The sequence below is a fragment of the Phasianus colchicus genome, chromosome 38, assembly GCF_987193195.1.
Source record: "Phasianus colchicus chromosome 38, bPhaCol1.hap1.1, whole genome shotgun sequence".
In the NCBI taxonomy this organism is placed as follows: Eukaryota; Metazoa; Chordata; class Aves; order Galliformes; family Phasianidae; genus Phasianus; species Phasianus colchicus.
In genome coordinates this window covers 301674-321316 of record NC_143473.1, presented here as the reverse complement: position 1 = coordinate 321316, position 19643 = coordinate 301674, and the positions used below count along the sequence as shown (strand labels likewise).

The following is a 19643-nucleotide window of genomic DNA, read 5'->3' as shown; positions in this document are numbered from 1 at the left end:
TCCCGCCGCTCGCAGTCAGCCGCCGGTTCTCAGCCGGCGGCGCCCCGCCGCGACGCCGACTCCGGAGGACGGCTCCGTTCTGACGCGGGACGGACGGGGCCCCGAGGCGCGGGGCGGGCGGCGGCGGGGACGCGGGGCGGCGGAGCGCCGCTTTCCCGGCACGGAATCCCGCGGCCGCCATTGGCGGAGAGCCCGCGCTCGGCCCCGCCTCTCCCGCTCTCCTATTGGTCGGCCCGCGGAACGGGGCGGGCGCTCCCGGCGGGGTCGTTTGCGCCCGCGGTCGCGCCGTCATTGCGTCATCATCGCGCGCGTCCCGCGTGGCCCCGGCCCGGCTGCCCGCGGCGCTGCCTCGCTCCGCGCGCCCGCTCCGCTTCCGGGGCCCCGGGGCCCGCGCCCCCCGATCCTTTTCCTACGCGCGGCCTTCCAGCCGCTCTGCCCCCGGCCTGCAGAGATGCCTCGGGTCGTCGTGACCGAAGTGCGGGACCGGCGCGTGGCGGTGTTGAACGTCGTTCCGTTGGCATCAGCCGTCGGTCAGCCCGTCCAGAGCCCTGTGCGGGGCCTTCGTTTCCTCAGGCGGATAACGGGAGGATGCCGGAGCCGAGGGGCGGTGGGAGGGAGGCGGGGACGGGAGCATCCTGCCGTGCCGCCAGCAGCCCGGGGGCCGCGTGCTGCGGGTGCCGGCACGAAGCTCCGCCGTCCGTCAGCACGGGAGCTGCGGTTCTGGTGCAGCAGCAGGAGCTCAGCGCAGCCCTGCAGAGAGCGGTCCGGCGGCACGGGAAGAAGATGACGGCCTGGAGCGCGAGTGCCTCAGCAGTGTCTGCAGCCTGCGAGGAGCCGAGCCGGGCTGGGGAGAGGAAGGTGTGGGAGTCCCGGGGAGGGACGCGCGATGGCAGCGTTATTGGCAGGATCAGCTGCTTCCTCCACCGCTCCCGACGCCGAGCACTGGTTTCCTTTGAGAAGCAGCCCACTGTCACATCTGTGGGGTTCCGCAGGACACACAGGCATGGGGTAAGTTTAGGTTGGATATCAGGACAAACTTCTGTGCAGAACTTCTACAGCCGTGGGTGGGATCCCCCTGAGCTCCCCTTCTCCAGGCTGAGCAGCCCCCTCTCTCTCAGCCTCTTGTCATGGCAGAGGTGTTCCAGTCCCTTCACCATCTTGGTAGCCCTGCGCTGGACTCTTTCCAGCATGTCCAGCTGTCTCCTGTACTGGGAGCCCAGAGCTGGACGCTGTTCTCCAGCTGCAGCCTCCCCAGTGCTGAGCAGAGCAAAAGGAATGGTGCAGAATACTGGTCCTTACCTGCTACAAGAGAAGTCAGGACTAGGGCTATGATGGGAGCGCATTGCTTTATGATTGACGTGGAGAACTGCTAGGAAGAAGGCCTGGTGGGCCTGAACACAGATGCCGGGTGGTCCAGCTTTTGTTTCACTGGAAACCCGGTACTCCGTGGGCAGCAGTATGGAGATATGTTCTCCATGCAGTTGTGCCCCCGTGGCTTCTTTCTGATATGCTTGGGAAGTCCCACTAGAACAGGCTGCCGTGTGAGACAGAAGTGAGAGAGAAGCATCAGTTGTGTGGGTGGAGTTTTACTGTCTCTGTGTTCACATCTTTTATGTTTGTCTTCTTTTTTTTTTCCAGTTCAACTCTGCGTGCGTCGGTCTGCCTTTGCTAAATCCTTTTCTTGTGGCCTTAGGCAACAATCGAGGGGGTCTCAAGTTTCAGCGCTGAGCAAGAAGCGCAGGCTCTCAGGAAGGCCATGAAGGGCTTTGCTAAGTTGATCTCCCTCCATGGTCAACTTTTATTTTTTCCCCAGCACTGCGAATGGCTGCTCTGGTGGTTTGATAGAGGGAAGCATAGCTGCTTGCACTGCTCTGCTGCACAACTGCCCTAAAAATTGTTGGAAAGTGGAAACAGAACTGCCCTTCGTGTCCCAAAATGCAGCTGCTCTGGTGGCGTGGGTCCTGGCAGCTTTGTGTGCATCGATGTAGTCCTGGAGCTGTTGAGAGCTGGCTGTGTGAGGGACTGGAGGTGGCACAAGACCAGAGGGCACTTCTGATCCTTGTGCAAGCATCCTGACTAGCTTCCATTTGTTTCTTGCAGGCACGGATGAAGATGCCATCACTGACGTCTTGACCAAACTAAATGTTTCCCAGCGTCAGCAAGTTCTGATCACCTCTAAGAGCACTACTGGCAGGGTGGGTGGTCTGCAGAGATGCATGAACGTGGTTGTGTCACTTGGGCGCAAAGTGAAAAACGACCCAATCTCTACAAGAGAAAGGTCGGCAGAGACTTCACCTGACCAAGGTTGTTTTGTTCTTGTTCAGTTCAGAGCAGTTGTTGATGCAAGGAGGGTTGGAGCCTGAAGAGGAGTGCTGAACAGCTCAGTTCCTCTGTCCTCAAAGGCCGTCCCTTCTGCCAACTCCTTTCTCCTCTTTGCCTTCTAGGATTTGATTGATGACTTGAAGTCGGAGCTGAGTGGGAATTTTGAGAGGGTGATCATTGGGGTGATGACTCCCACCACCATGTATGACGTGCACGAACTAAGGAGGGCTGTGAAGGTTTGGAAATCTTCCTTTTGTATTGCTTAAGTTCTGGCCAAGGACTTACTGCTTTGTTATGCATGTCTTCTCTCTCTTAAAGAAACCTGGTTGCACGTCACAAGCAGGTGCTGGTATCTTAAGTCTTGCCTTGGTGATTCCCTAGGGAGCAGGAGCAGATGAAGGTTGCCCAATGGAAATTCTGGCTTCTCGCACCAATGGAGAGATTTGTCGCATTAATGAGAACTACAAGCTTCGTAAGGAGTGCGAAAGGCTCTCTTGTCAGTTTCCTTCTGTCTGCGCTTCTTAATTGGAGGCTGTAGCACTAATGATGATGGCTGGAGTGCTGCAGTGCTGCTGGGAGCCCTGGGCACAGTTCTGTACTTAGCTAGGTTACAGCTGGCAAATGTTGTGGGCAGCACCCAGGTGGTGGCCCTGCTCCTAACGGGTGCTGTGTGTGTGTTCTTGCTGGAATATGGCTGCTCCCTTGAGGATGGCATCGTATCTGACACATCTCCCATGTTTCGAAGGGTCCTCGTGTCCCTCGCAACGGTGAGCCAAGCTGAGGGGAGAAGGGGGTGAATGTTCAGAGCTGTGGGCACAGCTCTGCACTCAGTGGTGAGGAGCTCCAGGCTGGCTTTTTCTCACCCTGTGTGTCCCATGACCTGCTCCTCAAACCCAGCCTCTCCGGGGAGGGAACTCTGACTCTGGGTGTGCATGAGTGCTGTGGGCTCTTCTTTAAATGTCCCAGTAAAGTGGGTTGCTGCTCGTTTCAGAAGGAAGCCCAAAGTACATCTGAGCTGCATTTCATTTGTAAGCTAGTGTTCCCTTTGAAGGACTCCATTATCCATCCCCAGCAGCTTTTCATGAACGGGGAATTCTCAGGAGTTGCTTCCAGTAGATGCTCTGGTGAACTGAGTCTTCTATCCTTGTGTCTTTGCAGGGAAACAGAGATGAAGGAATGTATGTGGATGATGCCCATGCTCAGCAAGATGCTCAGGTGCGTAGTAATGTGCTTCCCAATCTATTCTTGTGCAGGTGATGCATGGTGAAGAGAAGCCAGCCTGTGAAATGGAAATAATGCTTTTAGCCTTGTTTGCAAGTCTCTAATGAGAGGTCTCTCGACAGGCTGGCTACTTGGCAGGGGCAATGAGATTTTGGCTGTGGGTTGCCGTGCCTGGTAGGTGCTTGTTGGAAAATATCCGTGATCTAGACAAGTACGCGCCAGCAGTGCTCTAGCTGCAAGGGATTTAAGATCTCCTGTACGCCCAGTCTTCTCCATGAGCCTTACTTTGTCACCCCTAATGTCTTGAAGTGCCTGTACGAAGCGGGGGAGAAGAAGTGGGGAACAGATGAGGTGCAGTTTATGTCCATCCTCTGTACACGGAACAGGTATCACCTAGTGAGAGGTAGGACCCCTGCACAGTGTCCTGGGTTTTTCTTTCCTTCCTTGTTTGTGTGTGATGCTTTTGTAGGAGCTCTGTAGCTGTCCAGTAGATGTGAACTCTTCTGAGGCAGCAGGTGTCCTAGAGAGAGCCGCATTGCATCCATTCCATTCTGGCTGTTTTATTCCCTCCTGAGACTGAAAGGGACTTGAGAAACCTAAGTCCAACTGGCTGCAGCTCCAGCATGGAAAGCAGAGATCATGAAGTGTGACTGCCATTGGGGCAGGGGGGAGAGAAGCTAAGAAACTTGATTGGCAGCACAAAGCAGCAGGTCTTGAAAATGGTACTAGCTGTGGTAGGCCAATTCGCAAGACTGTTAGCAGTGAAAATGAATTATTTCTGTGGGGCGATCCTGATTTAGCTGAGAGTGCTGCAGGGATGAAAGAATGTTCATGCAGTATACGAGGAGCTTGTTGCAAAGCGGTCCTTTGAATCTCTGTGACTTTCTGCCATAGTTTTTGATGGTACAGAGGCATTGCTAACAAGGACATAACAGCATTAAATCTGAGATGGCAGGAGATCTGGAAGATGCTTTGCTGCCTGTAGGTGAGCGCTCTGCTTTTAAATGTTGTCTACAAAGAAATGAAGTGATTAGAGGTGCTGTGTCTTCCCTTGAGTGACTGTTACGTACAGGTTTGTCTTTGTTTATGGGCACAGAGCAAGGCTGGGTGGGACTTGGAGCACCCAGGTGTAGAGGAAGGTGTCTCTGCCTATTGCAGGGGGGTTGGAACTCTTCTCCCTCTTTTCTCTGCCCCATTCCTTCCTTTCTTCTTCCATTTGCCCTTCCCTCTTTTGCTGTTCCCTCTGTTCTCCCCGCCCTCTCTTTTTCTCTTGTCCTTTTTAGATCTGCTCTTCTTACCTCTTTCTCCTCCCCTCTTGCTCCTCCCTCTTCTGTTCTTCCCCTTAAAAGCTCCTCTCTTCCCTTTTTCTTTGTTCTGCTCTATCGTTTCTCTCCTCTCCTCTCTTCTTTGTGGCAAGAGGGCTCCGAGCTCCCTTGCTGGTGTGGCGAGAGAGGCGCAGACTCCCTTGCTGGTGCAGAACGAAGGACCTTTATTGTAGGTGCTCACAACCTTTTATACCCGCGCAAAAACAACTGGTTACATGTAGGAGTCAGGCATCTCGTGTGTGTTTGTGTCTGGCTCAACTTACTGCTAAGCTTTCTTACACGTTAGCAAGATAATGACTTTGTTTATCCCACAGGGCTGCAAGTGGGACACTGGGATATGGGGTCGTATAGGGACACAGGGGGAACGTGAGGATGTGGGGAGTGGGTTGAGGTGAAAAGTGGGGGTGTGGGGTGGTGGTGGAGTGCTTTTAATTCCTCTGGAGAGGGGACGGGGGGCCCTGTGACCCGAAGGTGTGGCCCTGAGCCATAACCCCACGAGCCATAACCCAAGGTGACCACAAAAGCCCGTATGTGCCACCTTTACCTCACACGTTGCCTTCTCCTGAGCAGCACTCTGCTCCTGCAGCCTGTGGCCCCTATCCCCATATCCTCTGCTGTTACCTCCGGCAACCACCGTGACAAAGGCCGCACTGCCTAGGGGCTAACGATCTGCATTCGCTAGGGCCATAGCAACATTGACACCAATATGATGTAGAAGCAAATGACAATTTATTAAGGCACAACAACCCCTTACATACACATCCCTATCGCCTAAGCCCCTTAAGCATGCGTCACATGTTACTCACACTTTACTCACAGAGTGGGGAAGGTCCTATCGTGTCACAACCCGATACCCCGTTATCGCCTACCACAACACACTATGAGACACACTAAGACAGCCAGTATAATTTGGAGCAAGCATCGTTAGCTTCCCTAAGTAACATGGGCCACCAAGGGGGTTCTTTGGGATACCCTGCCAGGCTCTATCTCCACATATTGGCCACACTGAAAACACAGCCCTTGTCGCTGCAGAGATTTTTGATGTCGCAGGCTGACATACTGGATAATTTCTCCTGGGGTGTTAAGCATTCCCGGGGCGGCCCGCAACAATGCCTTAAGATTTCTCCCAGAACTAACTTCCCCTTCATCTGCTGAGCTGTTGCTCCAGCTATTGCCCGAGCTATTGCCCTTGGGTGTAATCTGAGACAGCAGGCCTTTTGTCTGCCCCCTCCCTGTGCCGGCAGTAAGCTGCTCCCACCCGTGTGGGTCGTACCCTCCTCCGCTCCCTTGACCCAGGGCGCACTGACACAATTCAGATAAAGGATACAACGTTTCACCCAACCGGTCTGGATATGGTGGCAGGGGGTGAGTCAGCGAACCTCCTCCGCTATCTTGTTGTCTGTCTTCTTTCAGACTGGGCACTGTCAGTTCAGCTCGCGGCTCCGTCTCCTCTCGGTCCCTGTAAACAACCACCGCTCCCGAGCCCCCTCCGGAACCCCCTGGGTCCGGTGTCCCAGCCCCGTCGCTGAGACCCAAAACCAACCGAGCCTCCAACTATACTTTTTTTTCCTCTCTGGCTGCCTTCAACGCTCCTAGTATCAGGCCCCAAGTTTTTAGCTCAGATCCACCCTTCTGTGTGCTCATAATATGTTGCGTGAGCACGGAGGTGAGATTGTCCCACCTCCAGTGGTCAAGAATCTCTTGGGGGGCGTTAACCTCCCCCTCCTGCTCTAACCTGGAGATAACTGCAGCGACCTCCTTCTTAGAAGGAATGTTCTTGTCACAGTAATCTTTGCACAGCTGAAGCATTACCTTAATTACCGGTTCCATGATTCGGACCTCAGCGCAGCACCGCTACTCTGCCGTTCCGCTGACTACGAATCGTGGCACAGCGCCCGTACCGTGCTGGTTCTCGCTTGATGATGGCCCAGACCTCAGCGCAGCGACACAACCACGCTGCCTCCCGCTGACTATGAGCCCCGTTACAATTCAATGATAGCCCAGACCTCAGCACAGCGACACTAGCACACTGCCTCCCGCTGACTATGAGCCCCCCTTACAGTTCAATAATAGCCCAGACCTCAGCACAGCGACACTACCACGCTGCCTTCTGCCGAGTATGGGCCCCGGCGTCAGCCTGACACCGCACTGCTAGTTGCTGGAAGGTAAAGGGTGACAGTCCGATCTCCTCACATGGGGCACCATTTGTTAACTCCGGCAACCACCGTGTCAAAGGCCGCACTGCCTAGGGGCTAGCGATCTGCATTCGCTAGGGCCATAGCAACATTGACACCAATATGATGCAGAAGCAAATGGCAATTTATTAAGGCACAACAACCCCTTACATACACATCCCTATCGCCTAAGCCCCCTAAGCATGCGTCACGTGTTACTCACACGTTACTCACAGAGCAGGGAAGGTCCTATCGCGTCACAACCCGATACCCCGTTATCGCCTACCACAACACAGCAGGGGGTCCTTTCACATCACAGCCCGATATCTCGTTAGTGCCTACAACAACAGTTGACCATGGAGGGAGATCAACTTAGCAAAGCCCTTCATGGCCTTCCTGAGAGCCTGCGCTTCTTGCTCAGCGCTGAAACTTGAGACCCCCTCGATTGTTGCCTAAGGCCACAAGAAAAGGATTTAGCAAAGGCAGACCGACGCACGCAGAGTTGAACTGGAAAAAAAAAAGAAGACAAACATAAAAGATGTGAACACAGAGATAGTAAAACTCCACCCACACAACTGATGCTTCTCTCTCACTTCTGTCTCACACGGCAGCCTGTTCTAGTGGGACTTCCCAAGCATATCAGAAAGAAGCCACGGGGGCACAACTGCATGGAGAACATATCTCCATACTGCTGCCCACGGAGTACCGGGTTTCCAGTGAAACAAAAGCTGGACCACCCGGCATCTGTGTTCAGGCCCACCAGGCCTTCTTCCTAGCAGTTCTCCACGTCAATCATAAAGCAATGCGCTCCCACCATAGCCCTAGTCCTGACTTCTCTTGTAGCAGGTAAGGACCAGTATTCTGCACCATTCCTTTTGCTCTGCTCAGCACTGGGGAGGCTGCAGCTGGAGAACAGCGTCCAGCTCTGGGCTCCCAGTACAGGAGACAGCTGGACATGCTGGAAAGAGTCCAACGCAGGGCTACCAAGATGGTGAAGGGACTGGAACACCTCTGCCATGACAAGAGGCTGAGAGAGAGGGGGCTGCTCAGCCTGGAGAAGGGGAGCTCAGGGGGATCCCACCCACGGCTGTAGAAGTTCTGCACAGAAGTTTGTCCTGATATCCAACCTAAACTTACCCCATGCCTGTGTGTCCTGCGGAACCCCACAGATGTGACAGTGGGCTGCTTCTCAAAGGAAACCAGTGCTCGGCGTCGGGAGCGGTGGAGGAAGCAGCTGATCCTGCCAATAACGCTGCCATCGCGCGTCCCTCCCCGGGACTCCCACACCTTCCTCTCCCCAGCCCGGCTCGGCTCCTCGCAGGCTGCAGACACTGCTGAGGCACTCGCGCTCCAGGCCGTCATCTTCTTCCCGTGCCGCCGGACCGCTCTCTGCAGGGCTGCGCTGAGCTCCTGCTGCTGCACCAGAACCGCAGCTCCCGTGCTGACGGACGGCGGAGCTTCGTGCCGGCACCCGCAGCACGCGGCCCCCGGGCTGCTGGCGGCACGGCAGGATGCTCCCGTCCCCGCCTCCCTCCCACCGCCCCTCGGCTCCGGCATCCTCCCGTTATCCGCCTGAGGAAACGAAGGCCCCGCACAGGGCTCTGGACGGGCTGACCGACGGCTGATGCCAACGGAACGACGTTCAACACCGCCACGCGCCGGTCCCGCACTTCGGTCACGACGACCCGAGGCATCTCTGCAGGCCGGGGGCAGAGCGGCTGGAAGGCCGCGCGTAGGAAAAGGATCGGGGGGCGCGGGCCCCGGGGCCCCGGAAGCGGAGCGGGCGCGCGGAGCGAGGCAGCGCCGCGGGCAGCCGGGCCGGGGCCACGCGGGACGCGCGCGATGATGACGCAATGACGGCGCGACCGCGGGCGCAAACGACCCCGCCGGGAGCGCCCGCCCCGTTCCGCGGGCCGACCAATAGGAGAGCGGGAGAGGCGGGGCCGAGCGCGGGCTCTCCGCCAATGGCGGCCGCGGGATTCCGTGCCGGGAAAGCGGCGCTCCGCCGCCCCGCGTCCCCGCCGCCGCCCGCCCCGCGCCTCGGGGCCCCGTCCGTCCCGCGTCAGAACGGAGCCGTCCTCCGGAGTCGGCGTCGCGGCGGGGCGCCGCCGGCTGAGAACCGGCGGCTGACTGCGAGCGGCGGGACGCCCGGTGTCCGGGAGCGGCTCCTGGCCGAGCCGGGCAGCCCCGAAAGAGAGGGACCGACCCCGCCGATCGAGACGCGTCGGAGCCCGGCAGAGTCGGGCGGCCGCCTTCGGTTCCGGCTCGGCTCGGCTCGAACGGTCAGCAGCGCCGTGCTGAGCCGCTGCCCCGCAGGCGGAGGACTCGACTGCCGTTTTCTGTATTCACGTCTGTCCGAGAAGAAAGCTGGCGGCGCTGGCGCTGACCAGGGAGAGGGAGGCCGGGGGCCGGAAAGCTCTCGGGCTGCGGCTCCAGGGCAGGCAGAGGAAGTCACGGCGCCGGTGACATCAGCCGGGCTGCTGGGACCTGCGTGCTGTCACGCTGCGTTTCCGTGACGACGGCGGGCTCTCCCCGAGGAGCCGAGGGCAGCTTTGCTGCTGAGTTCGTTACCCGACGAAGCCCGACGCGGGGGGGCTGGGCAGACAGTCTTGCCAAAGAGGCCCGTGCTACAGCAAGATTGACAGCACGACGCCTTTTGTTCCCCTTGAGCCCTGGCCAGGCTTCGGGGCGAAAACCAAGAGGAGAAAGAGGGCAGCGGCTGTTCCCTCGGACTGCTCCGTACATTGGTTTACTGTGTGCTAGAAAGGCTGGAGCTGCTTGCAGCGGCTCTGGACGCCTCACTCGTGGGATGGATGCATTGCTGTGCAACTTCCCCATGGCTGGGAGAGGTTCTTCAGATCCTCCCTGCAAACGGGGCTCCCCAGTGACTGCAGATCTGGCTGATGGTAAAGTGCTGGGGCAATTGGTCGTGGATCTTTCTTCACCACTGTGCTCACGTGGCAATGAGTAGGCCCACTGCCTTGCTTATTCCCTTTACTGCTAAGCTTCTCTTTTGGCTATAGACGCTGCCAATATTACTGTTGGTTTTATTTTGTCATAGGCAGTAAAATAAGCCTATCCCAAAGACGTTGGTGTCTTTGTTGCAGCTGTTGAGCCCACCGATTGGCACAACAGCATTAACACATGATGGGCACGTAACTTGGACATCAGGAACGTGACTTCAAAGGCTTCAAAGCATCGGGAATGTCTCCTTTGGAGAGAGACTGAGAGGTTTGGGCTTGTTGAGCCCGGAGAACAGAAGGCTCATGGGAGACCGTGTGGCTGCCTTTCAGTACACGGGGCCTCACAGATCACCCTTGCTGAGGGTGAGCACTATTCCCTCATTGAGGACATTGATGAAGATGTTGAACAAGACCGGACCCAGCACCGACCCCTGAGGAACACCGCTGGTTACAGGTCTCCAACCGGACTCTGCACCGCCAACGACGACCCTCTGCGCTCTGCCAGTCAGCCAGTTCTCAACCCACCTCACTGTCCACTCATCTGTCCACACTTCCTCAGCTTTGTCATAAGGATGTTGTGGGAGACGGTATCAAACGCCTTGCTGAAAGCAAGGTAGACTACATGCACTACATCCACCCAGCCAGTGACAACATCGTAGAAGGCTACCAGGTTGGTCAAGCATGCCCTCCCCCTGGTGAACCCTTGCTGATTACTCCTGATAACCTCCTTTTCTTCCAGTTGTCTGGAGATGGCATCCAGCACAAGCTGTTCCATCACCTTTCCAGGGACAGAGGTGTGCCCAGGTGGCCAAGAGGGCCAACAGCATCTTGCATTAGAAATAGCGTGGCCAGCAGGAGCAGGGAGGGAATCATCCCCCTGTACTCAGCCCTGGTGAGGCCACGCATTGAGCACTGTGTTCAGTTTTGGGCCGCTCACTACAAAAAAAAGACATTGAGGCCCTGGAACGTGTCCAGAGAAGGGCAACAAAGCTGGTATGGGGTCCGGAGCACAGGCCTTACGAGGAGCGGCTGAAGGAGTTGGGGTTGTTCAGTCTGGAGAAGAGGAGGCTCAGAGGAGACCTCATTGCAATCTACAACTTCCTGAATGGAGGCTGTGATGAGGAGGGGTTTGGCCTCGTCTCCCAGGCAACAAACAGGACCCGAGGAAATGGCCATAAGTTGTACCAGAGGAGGTTTAGGTTAGACATAAGGAAGAACTTGTTCTCTCAGAGAGCAGCCAGGCACTGGAATGGCTGCCCAGGAAGGTGGTGGAGTCGCCGTCCCTGGCAGTGTTCATGAGGCATCTGGATTAGGAGTTACAGGATATGGTTTAGTGCTTGTAGTGGCAGTGGTGATGGAAGGATGGTTTTTTCTCCTTTCCTTTTTCTTCTTTTCTTCCTTTCCTTTTTTTCCTTTTTTCATTTTGTTTTCTGTTTTCCATCTTTTCTTTCCCTCTCCCCTTTTCTTTCCCTCTCCCCTTTTCTTTCCCTCTCCCCTTTTCTTTCCCTCTCCCCTTTTCTTTCCCTCTCCCCTTTTCTTTCCCTCTCCCCTTTTCTTTCCCTCTCCCCTTTTCTTTCCCTCTCCCCTTTTCTTTCCCTCTCCCCTTTTCTTTCCCTCTCCCCTTTTCTTTCCCTCTCCCCTTTTCTTTCCCTCTCCCCTTTTCTTTCCCTCTCCCCTTTTCTTTCCCTCTCCCCTTTTCTTTCCGTCTCTTTTCATCTCTTCCCCTTTCTTTCCTTTTTTCATTTCTTTTGATTCATTTTGTTTAGTACTTTCTTACTTTTCATCTTTTAGATTCCTTTCTAAAAGAAAAGATAGAATGGGAGACAATAATTAAAGAAACAAAACCTGCTTTGAAAGCCATGGGGCCGGATGGATTGAACCTTGGGGTGCTGAGGGGGTTGGCAGACGTGGCTGCCAAGCCGCTCTCCATCATCCTTCAGCAGTCCTGGCTAATTGGGGATGTGTCCTGGCTGTCCCTGAACGTGTTTAAAGAGCTCTGGATGTGGTGCTCAGGGACATGATTGAGTGGTGGGTTGTTAGAGTTAGGGGAGTATGGTCAGGTTGCGGTTGGACTCGATGATCTTTCAGGTCTTTTCCAACCTGATCCATTCTATGATTCTATGGATTTAACAGCAGCGTTCTTGTGGGAGCTGCATTGAAACTTGCAGTGTCTCTGGGTCCCCAGAATTACTTTCTCCAAGCTGATTCGTAGGTGCTGGCACTTCTTTAAAGCAAGAGCAGCTGCTGATGGGAGGAAGGTAGTTCAGGCTCATGAGCTCTGCAGCATCTCCCAGGATGGTACCAGAGGAGGCAGGAATGATATTGCAGAAGATGAGAAGCTCCCCAGCAGGAAGCCAGAAACCCTGCGGGAGAGTCGGAGCACGTGTGGATGCCCAGGAGGTAATGCAGCCCCAGTATTTGAGAAGCGCGTGGCCATGGAGCTGCGGCCCAAGAACAGAGCTATTCCGCCTTTGCAGAATAGCTGGCATCCCAAGAAGGACTCGTCTGTCCTTGTAAAAAGCAGGGGGAGGGCACGTCCAAATGCTTGCTGGTTGCTTGGGAGCTCAAATCCTCCAAGCTGGAGGCAGCCTGGGGGTAACATCTCCTTGGTCCGATTGTGCAGCACCTGAGCAAGAACTGGCTGCATGAGGGTCATCTTAATTTCTCTGTTCTTTTACTTAAATAAACCCGTTGGGAGACCGTGGTGTTGGTTTCCTAAAATTTGGATCTGGGAGGTGAGCACGCCCTTTGCTTATGATGGAAGCACAGAAGTGATGCGGGCACTCGCTGAGGTCACAGTCATCGCCGAGGTGGGAGCGTTTGTGGCACAGCCGGTGAGCAGAGCTGGTGCTCTGGTGAGTGTGCTGCACGCAGAGACTGAGCTGTGAGCTTTCCTTGAGAGATCACCCTGCGAGAGCCCGTCGGAAGCACCGCTGCGGCGTGTGCGTGAGCTGGGCACAGCTCAGGCTGAGCAGGCCGAGCAGGTGAGCTGGGTTTGGTGCTGGGTGGTTGCCGGGAGGTGTCTCAGCAGGAAAGCTGGGCTGGGGTGGGCACGCTGCATCAGCCCTCGTCCCGGCTGGCAGTGAGACAGAGGGAGTTTTCTTCAGGACAGCAACACCAGCCATGTGCTTCAAGGCGCGTAACTATTGAGGAGATGGAGAACGCTTGCTGTCAGAAATCATGGCAGCTGTACAGGAGCTGGGTGTATTTTGGGGACAGTCCTTGTAACCAGCTGGTTTCGAGACATTGCCCTGCCCGAGAGTTTAAACTGCACAGCAGAAGAATGCTGGGAAAATGCTTCTTCCTCACTGTTTTTCACTTGCAGGTTCTTTCCTTAGGGTTCCTTTTTCCTTTCCAAAAGGAGATTTTGGGGATCAAGGCACTTGAAGAGAGAGTGAAGCCAGCTCTTTCCAACAGTGCGGGCAGTCCCTGTGGAGAGGACCCCGGGAACTTGAGCTTCCCCTGAGACGTTCCCCAGCATGTCTCAGCAGGGAGACGGACGCAGTTGCCATCGCTGCTTTGCGCGTGGAAAGGTATGGCTGGGTTTCTTTCGCTTGGGTTTCTCCTTTCTCTGGTTTTGGAGGGGAAGGGGTGGAGCAGGGGGAGCCCTGCTGGTCCTTTGTTAGCTCAGTAAGCGGCTGGGTTGTGCACTTGCAGCAACAGGACAGCATTGCCAGGCTCCTTAACCTGCTGGGGCAGGGTGGGAGCAGAGAGCGGGCACTGCCCTCCTGCCAGCTGCACCTGGTTATGGTTTGCCAGCTGCCCTGGGTTTCTGCTGAGAAGTTAGTTCTAGCTGCCTGCAGTAGTAAAGGGTGGGGAAGAAATAGTGGTGAAGAGCTAAGGCTGTGTACGGTAATTTTGCATGGGTTGAACTGTGGCACCTGAAGTCACTGTTTCCCTCGGAATAATGCTGGTGTTTGCAGGTGTGTTGGTTTAACCCCCCGAAGTGATGTCTGAGAGCGCCCGTCTTCTCCACCTGAACGATGAGAAAGCTGGATATGCCCAGAAATTGCAGCGCGTGCAGATGTTGTGAATGCGCTCCCAAATGTTTCTGTTAGTGATAACTAACGTCTCAGCACTCTGATACCCACCTCTGGCACCATCTGGAACGCTGCATCTCTTTGCAAACGTTGGGTGGCCGTTTCCATGGCCCTTCCTTTATTTCTCTCCTCAGAAGCAGCGCGGCGTGGTTCCCTGTGCTAGGGAGCAGCACCCAGCAGGCTGCCAGAGATCCAACAGCGCCTTGCAGCGCACAGAGGGACGCGATGGGGACGGACCATCCTTAGCACCACGCAAAAGTGAGTCTCTGCAGTCCTCTGTCATGAAGTATGGAAGAATGCATTTTAAGTATTACTTCTGAGCGGTGCAGCACTGCAGGGGTGTCCGGTAACCATGGTGGAAGCATTAGAGAGGCCGACAGCAACAGATGGCAGCAGTGAGACAGAAGTGTGTGTGTAAGTGGTGGTGCTCAGAGCTGAGTGCATTCCCTGTAGGGACAAAAAATCCGTGCCTCGACTTTTGCAGCTGATAGCGTTTTGTGTGCTGACGCAGCTTTGCTCTGCAGCATGCAGAGCTGTCAGGCAGACTGGGGTTCCTCTGCTGCCACCTGAGCGGGAATGAGAGCAGTAGTGCTTTGTGCAAGCGCACTGCAGTTTAAAGATCAGTTTCTGTTCTGGCTGTAGAAGAGTGTCTTTTGGTTTTTGTGGTGGACGTGGGCTAACAGGACAGTGCTGCTCCTGGTGTCTGTGAAATCAACACACAATCTGTTGTTGTAGGGACGGAGCCTGCGCGTCCATGGAATGGTGCTGGGCTTGGGGGGAAACGGAAAGCCTCCCCAGGTAAGAAGCTCTTGTGAGCTGTGGTGTGGGTACCTGCCTCTAAATAGGGCTGCATGAAGGGCTGTGTGGAATGGAGGAGAAAAGAAGGGGCACTGCAGATCTGTGCTGACTGCAGAAATGGCACAGCGTTGTAGCAGCAGAAAGGCCAATTGAAGAAACTACGCTTGAGGAGCAGAAGTTTGTGGTTGGCTGTGCTAAAATGCTCCTCCAAAGAGATGCTCTTCATGTCTTTCTTGTTTCCTTTCTGACAGAAGCTGATGCAAGCAGGCTTGCAGTGAAGCGCAGCCTTGCAGGAAGCCAGGGGAGGAGCATGGAGTGTGGCACAGCCCCCAAGAGAGGTACAGACACACAGCAGCATCTGGGTTTGGTGCACTGTCTTTCTAGTTAGGCTTTCTGTCTGTCCTTTCCTGGGACTGCTGTCGTTGCGTGTTGCTTGAGATCTTAATCCCTGGGGATTACAGTTGCCTTTCCTGTCCCAATTGGAAATGGCCCACAGTTCAGCCAAGATCCCAAGGTCCATTGCTGTGAACACTCGAGAGTTCCTAGCATTGTGGCCCATTTTGCAGACCGAAGGCAGTGTGTGACTCTCTTTTAATCTTGCTGCTTCCCCTTGCTTGATTTGAACAGGGAGAGGTGCTGAGCCAAACGGCAAGATGTACGCGAAAGCTCCTCTCCAGGCTCCAGGAGGGCTTCCTGGAACAGCAGGTCCCAGCAGAGGGGAAAGACCTTCCCCTGCAGTTGACAACCACTCCCTCTCCAAGACCATGGCTGCAAGAAAGCGCAAGGGAGTGGAGGAAGAGGAGCAAAAAGCAGAGCTGTGGCCTGCCAAGAAACAAGTGAAGGTGGAGCGCGATGGGGAGAAGCCTCAGAGCCCACATCAGAGCAGAGGCGGTGTGCCAGCTCCAGCAACACACCCTGGGCCTGCCCCAGCGCCGACTGAGCGGTTCCGGACCTCAAAGCGAAGAGGTAGGAAGGTGCTGCAGCTGCCCTGGTGAGGTGCTTCCCTTATCAGGTGCATGGAGTTTGCTTAGGATTTGCTTTGCTTTCTCCTTCTCTCTGCGGAGAGGGGAAAAGAGTAGAAGGCTGCCGAGTCCAATGGCAAGGAAGTGCCAGAAAGTGTAACCCTCTCTTTTCCCATGAAATCCATGACGGCCTTCTGCTTGTCCCACTGGAAATACCCTTCCCTGAGAGGCTTCCTAGCCTGTTTTCATGTACCCATGTTTCCGCGGTTTTGCTGTTGACAAACTGAATTTCTCTCCTCTTTCTCTATAGCAAGACGACAACGACAAAAAGAGAGGAGAGCAGAAATGAAGAAGGCTGCTCTGAGAGCTGCCGCTGCACGTGCAGAGGTGAGTCCTCGGTGAGCACAGACACGGCTCTTGTTGTTCTCTGTCTGTCAGACGTGAAGGGGATTGTAGAATGCTGGGGGAAGCGGTGTCCTACTTTGACGCTCGCTTTCTTTCTTTCCAGTCCTCCACAATGAACAGCCTTGTGGAGATGATGGAGAAGCTGCAGCTGAAGGACTGAGTGGAGGAGCATCAGAAGGCAGCGGCTTCGTGGCAGCAGCCCAACTTGGCACTCTGGTTGCAGTCCATCAATAAACAATTGGAGCTTTGTATTCACAAAGAGCGCACGGCCTGATTTGTCCAGTGGCACTCAGTGAGCTGCTGCACCACCTCCTCGTTATTCCACTCGCGGCGCTGGGTCAGAACTCCCACATCTCCATCAGGGGATGCTGCAGGTTATAGAAGCAATGGATGCACCAGTCCTTGGCCCTGCCCATAAACGCACTGCCTGCAAAGCACGTGCACAGAGCTGCGAGTAGCACGGCCTGAGCACAGGCGCGCTGAGTTAGAGAACAGCTGTCTCGAGCTGTCTGAGTTTCTCGGGGCAGCACTGAGCAGAAGTGAGCGTGTGCCCCTCACCCTGCAGGCGTCTCTGTTGGGGGAAGAGAGGCTCCGCCGGCTGCCTGATCCCGGAAGGCAGAGGTGTTCTCCTGACTTCTCTGCAGTGCTACCTTGCCTCATTGTCCCCCCTCTCTTCAGCCGTTTTGATGCTACTTTTCATCCTTTGGGCAGAGCTTGAGTCACTCTCATCATCGCACAGCTTTGTACTGAGCGGTGTGGAATTTTCTGGCTTTGCTCTTAAAAGCCTAGGCTGAAAACTGCAGCGTGCATGCTTAGTTTACATGGGGACATGGGGGGGGGACATCCCCTAACCCCCATTATCGAAAAATAAACCTTAATTGCAAAAGTGAGGGGTGTCAACCGCCAACCCATGGGAACAAAGTGGTCCGTGGGGGTGACACTGTGGGGGTGTCCCCATCTCCAGTACGTGACACCACCAGGGTGCCATGAAGGTGTCCCCAACTTTGGTGGTGTGACAGCACGATGCTGTGTCCCCACTTCTCCAGGAAGTCCTCCAGCTGGTTACAGTGTCCCCAGCTTCGGCTCAACGTCCCCAGGGGGTCCTTTTGTCCCCTCTGCATGACGGTGACACCCGATGCTGGCTGCCGAACGCGACACCCGATGACGATGACACTGCGTCACGGCTGTGCCACGCTGGTGTCACACAGTCCCCTCTGGTGGTGGCACAGAGTTCACCACCGTGCGTGTCCACATCCTCATGTCAGACGATGGTGACAGCGCCAGAGGACTCCAGTGTCACCAGGTCCAGCTCTAGGTGGGCCTGGAGGGGTGACAAAGAACAGTGAGAGGCTCAGTGACAGCATGGTGACAACGCAGAGCTGCCTGTGCCTGGCCCCATGCGGTGGTCAGAGTACAGGGAATGGTGTCACCCGATAGATGGTGGCACACAAGTGATGGTGACACCAGATGACGGTAACAACAGTGACAGCCAGGGATGGGGACACTGCGTCACGGCTGTTCCACATCGAGGTCACCCTGTGTCACGGTGTCACCTGAAGACAGTGACACTCAACGACTCCCAGTGGCATCCAGTGAAGGGAAGAACCAACAATGGTGACACCACCGACCCCATGTCACACCCACAGCAGACCCCACATGTCCCCCGACTGTCCCCAGCTCCCCTCCCTGTACACTCCTTGTCACCTCTTCAATGAGGATGGCACCGCTCTGCAGTTGTGCCAGTCCTCTTCTTGGTTGCAAGTGTCCCATTTGGTTTTGTCATCCAGTATTTTTGGGAGAAAACGTGTGGTAGTTCTAAGAGAAGGGGTATTTCTGGGAGAAAATATCCTCTTTTTGGAAGAGAAGTTGAAATTTACCACTGAAATGTGGTATTTCTGGGAGAAAATGACATACTTGAGGGAGAGAACTCGGAAATGGTGGGAGAGAATGTCTTCTATTCGAGAGCAACTGTGGTATTTTTGGTGTGACGACTGGTCCTTTGGGGAGAAAATACGGTAAATATGGGAGAAAATGTCCTCTTGAGGAGTGTCAAGTAGTACTTTTGAGAGAAAATGTCAGGTATTTCTCAGAAAACTGCTGTTTCTGGGAGATAGTAGCATCCTTGGTTGGAAAATGACAGGTGTTTGTGAGAAAGCTGGTATTTTGGGAAAAAAGGCCGTATTTTTAAGACGAAGCTGGTATTTCTGGGGGAATATGTCCCGTCTTTGGGAGAAAAGTGGTCTATCTTGGAGAAAATGTCATGTATTTGGGAGAAAACTGGTCTATCTGGAAGAAACTGCCATTTTTCTGGGAGTAAGTGTGATCCTGAGGAGCGTCAAGTAGTATTCTTGGGATGAAACGTGAGGTATTTCTAAGCGTAGTGGTATTTCTGGGAGAAAATGTCTTGTTTTGGGGGGAAAAGATCACATGTATGTGAGAAAGCTGGTATTTCTGGGAGTAAACGCCATATTTTTAGGAAAAAATGGGTATTTCCCGGATAATCGGTCACATAGTTAGGAGAAAAGTGGTCTATCTGGGAGAAAATGTCCTTGTTTTTTGATGGAAGAGATCATGTGTAGGGGACTAAAATAGTGTTCCCGGATGAAAATGTCACGTATCTGTGAGAAAAGTGGTATCTGTGGGTCACAGTGCTGTTCCCCAGGGGTCGGTGCTGGGGCCTGTCCTCCTCAAGATCTTTCTTGATGAGCTGAGGGCACTGAGTGCACCCTCGGGAAGTTTGCGGATGACACCAGGCTGGCTGGAAGTGTGGATCTGCCTGGGGGTAGCGAGGCCCCACAGAGGGATCTGGACAGGCTGGAGAGCTGGGCTGAAGCCAATGGGATGAGTTCCAACAAGGCCAAAGGCCAGGTCCTGCGCTTTGGCTGCAACAACCCCAGGCGACGCTACAGGCTGGGGGCGGAGCAGCTGGAAGATGCGTAGAGGAAGTGGACCTGGGGGTGTTGATGGATGCTGGGCTGAAATGAGCCAGCAGTGTGCCCGGGTGGCCAAGAAGGCCAATGGCATCCTGGCCTGCATCGGGAACGGTGTGGCCAGCAGGAACAGGGCAGTGATTGTCCCCCTGTCCTCAGCTCTGGTGAGGCTGCACCTCGAGTGCTGTGTCCACTTTTGGGCCCCTCACTGCCAGAAAGACATCGAGGCCCTGGAGCGGGTTCAAAGAAGGGCGCCAAGGCTGGCGAGGGGTCTGGAGCACAGAGCTCACGAGGAGCGGCTGAAGGAGCTGGGGTTGTTCAGTTGGAGAAGAGGAGGCTCAGGAAGACCTTACTGCTCTCTAGAACTACCTGAAGGGAGCTTGTAGTGAGCTGGGCTTCAGCCTCTTCTCTCGTGTCACTAGTGCCGAAAAACAACGTTATAACCCACAAATATCAGTGTTCTCCCAAATCACGATGTTTTCTTCCGGAAAGATCACTTTTCA

At 55.0% G+C, this 19643-nt stretch overlaps 1 protein-coding gene, 1 long non-coding RNA gene and 1 pseudogene across 3 annotated transcripts; 2 read left to right on the top strand and 1 right to left on the bottom strand.

The window, feature by feature from the left end:
- The first annotated feature begins 253 nt into the window (after positions 1 to 253).
- Positions 254 to 4598, top strand: LOC149913345 (uncharacterized). The gene is made up of 2 exons (XR_016461289.1): positions 254 to 2558; positions 2704 to 4598. It is a non-coding gene; the product is annotated as an uncharacterized LOC149913345 (long non-coding RNA).
- A 387-nt stretch (positions 4599 to 4985) lies between these two features.
- On the bottom strand, positions 4986 to 7104 carry LOC149913344 (uncharacterized; annotated as a pseudogene).
- A 4636-nt stretch (positions 7105 to 11740) lies between these two features.
- On the top strand, positions 11741 to 16321 carry LOC149913343 (zinc finger CCCH domain-containing protein 11A-like). 2 transcript variants are annotated; one of them, XM_090129938.1, is made up of 7 exons: positions 11741 to 12989; positions 13367 to 13538; positions 14180 to 14303; positions 14781 to 14843; positions 15095 to 15181; positions 15471 to 15809; positions 16116 to 16321. In XM_090129938.1, the coding sequence occupies exons 2-7, from the start codon at positions 13485 to 13487 to the stop codon at positions 16205 to 16207; spliced, it is 759 nt and encodes a 252-aa protein (XP_089986064.1). In that variant the 5' UTR covers positions 11741 to 12989; positions 13367 to 13484; the 3' UTR covers positions 16208 to 16321. The 2 variants fall into 2 exon arrangements, with proteins under 2 accessions (XP_089986064.1, XP_089986063.1); XM_090129937.1 differs by having other exon boundaries at positions 13331 to 13538.
- Positions 16322 to 19643: the final 3322 nt, after the last annotated feature.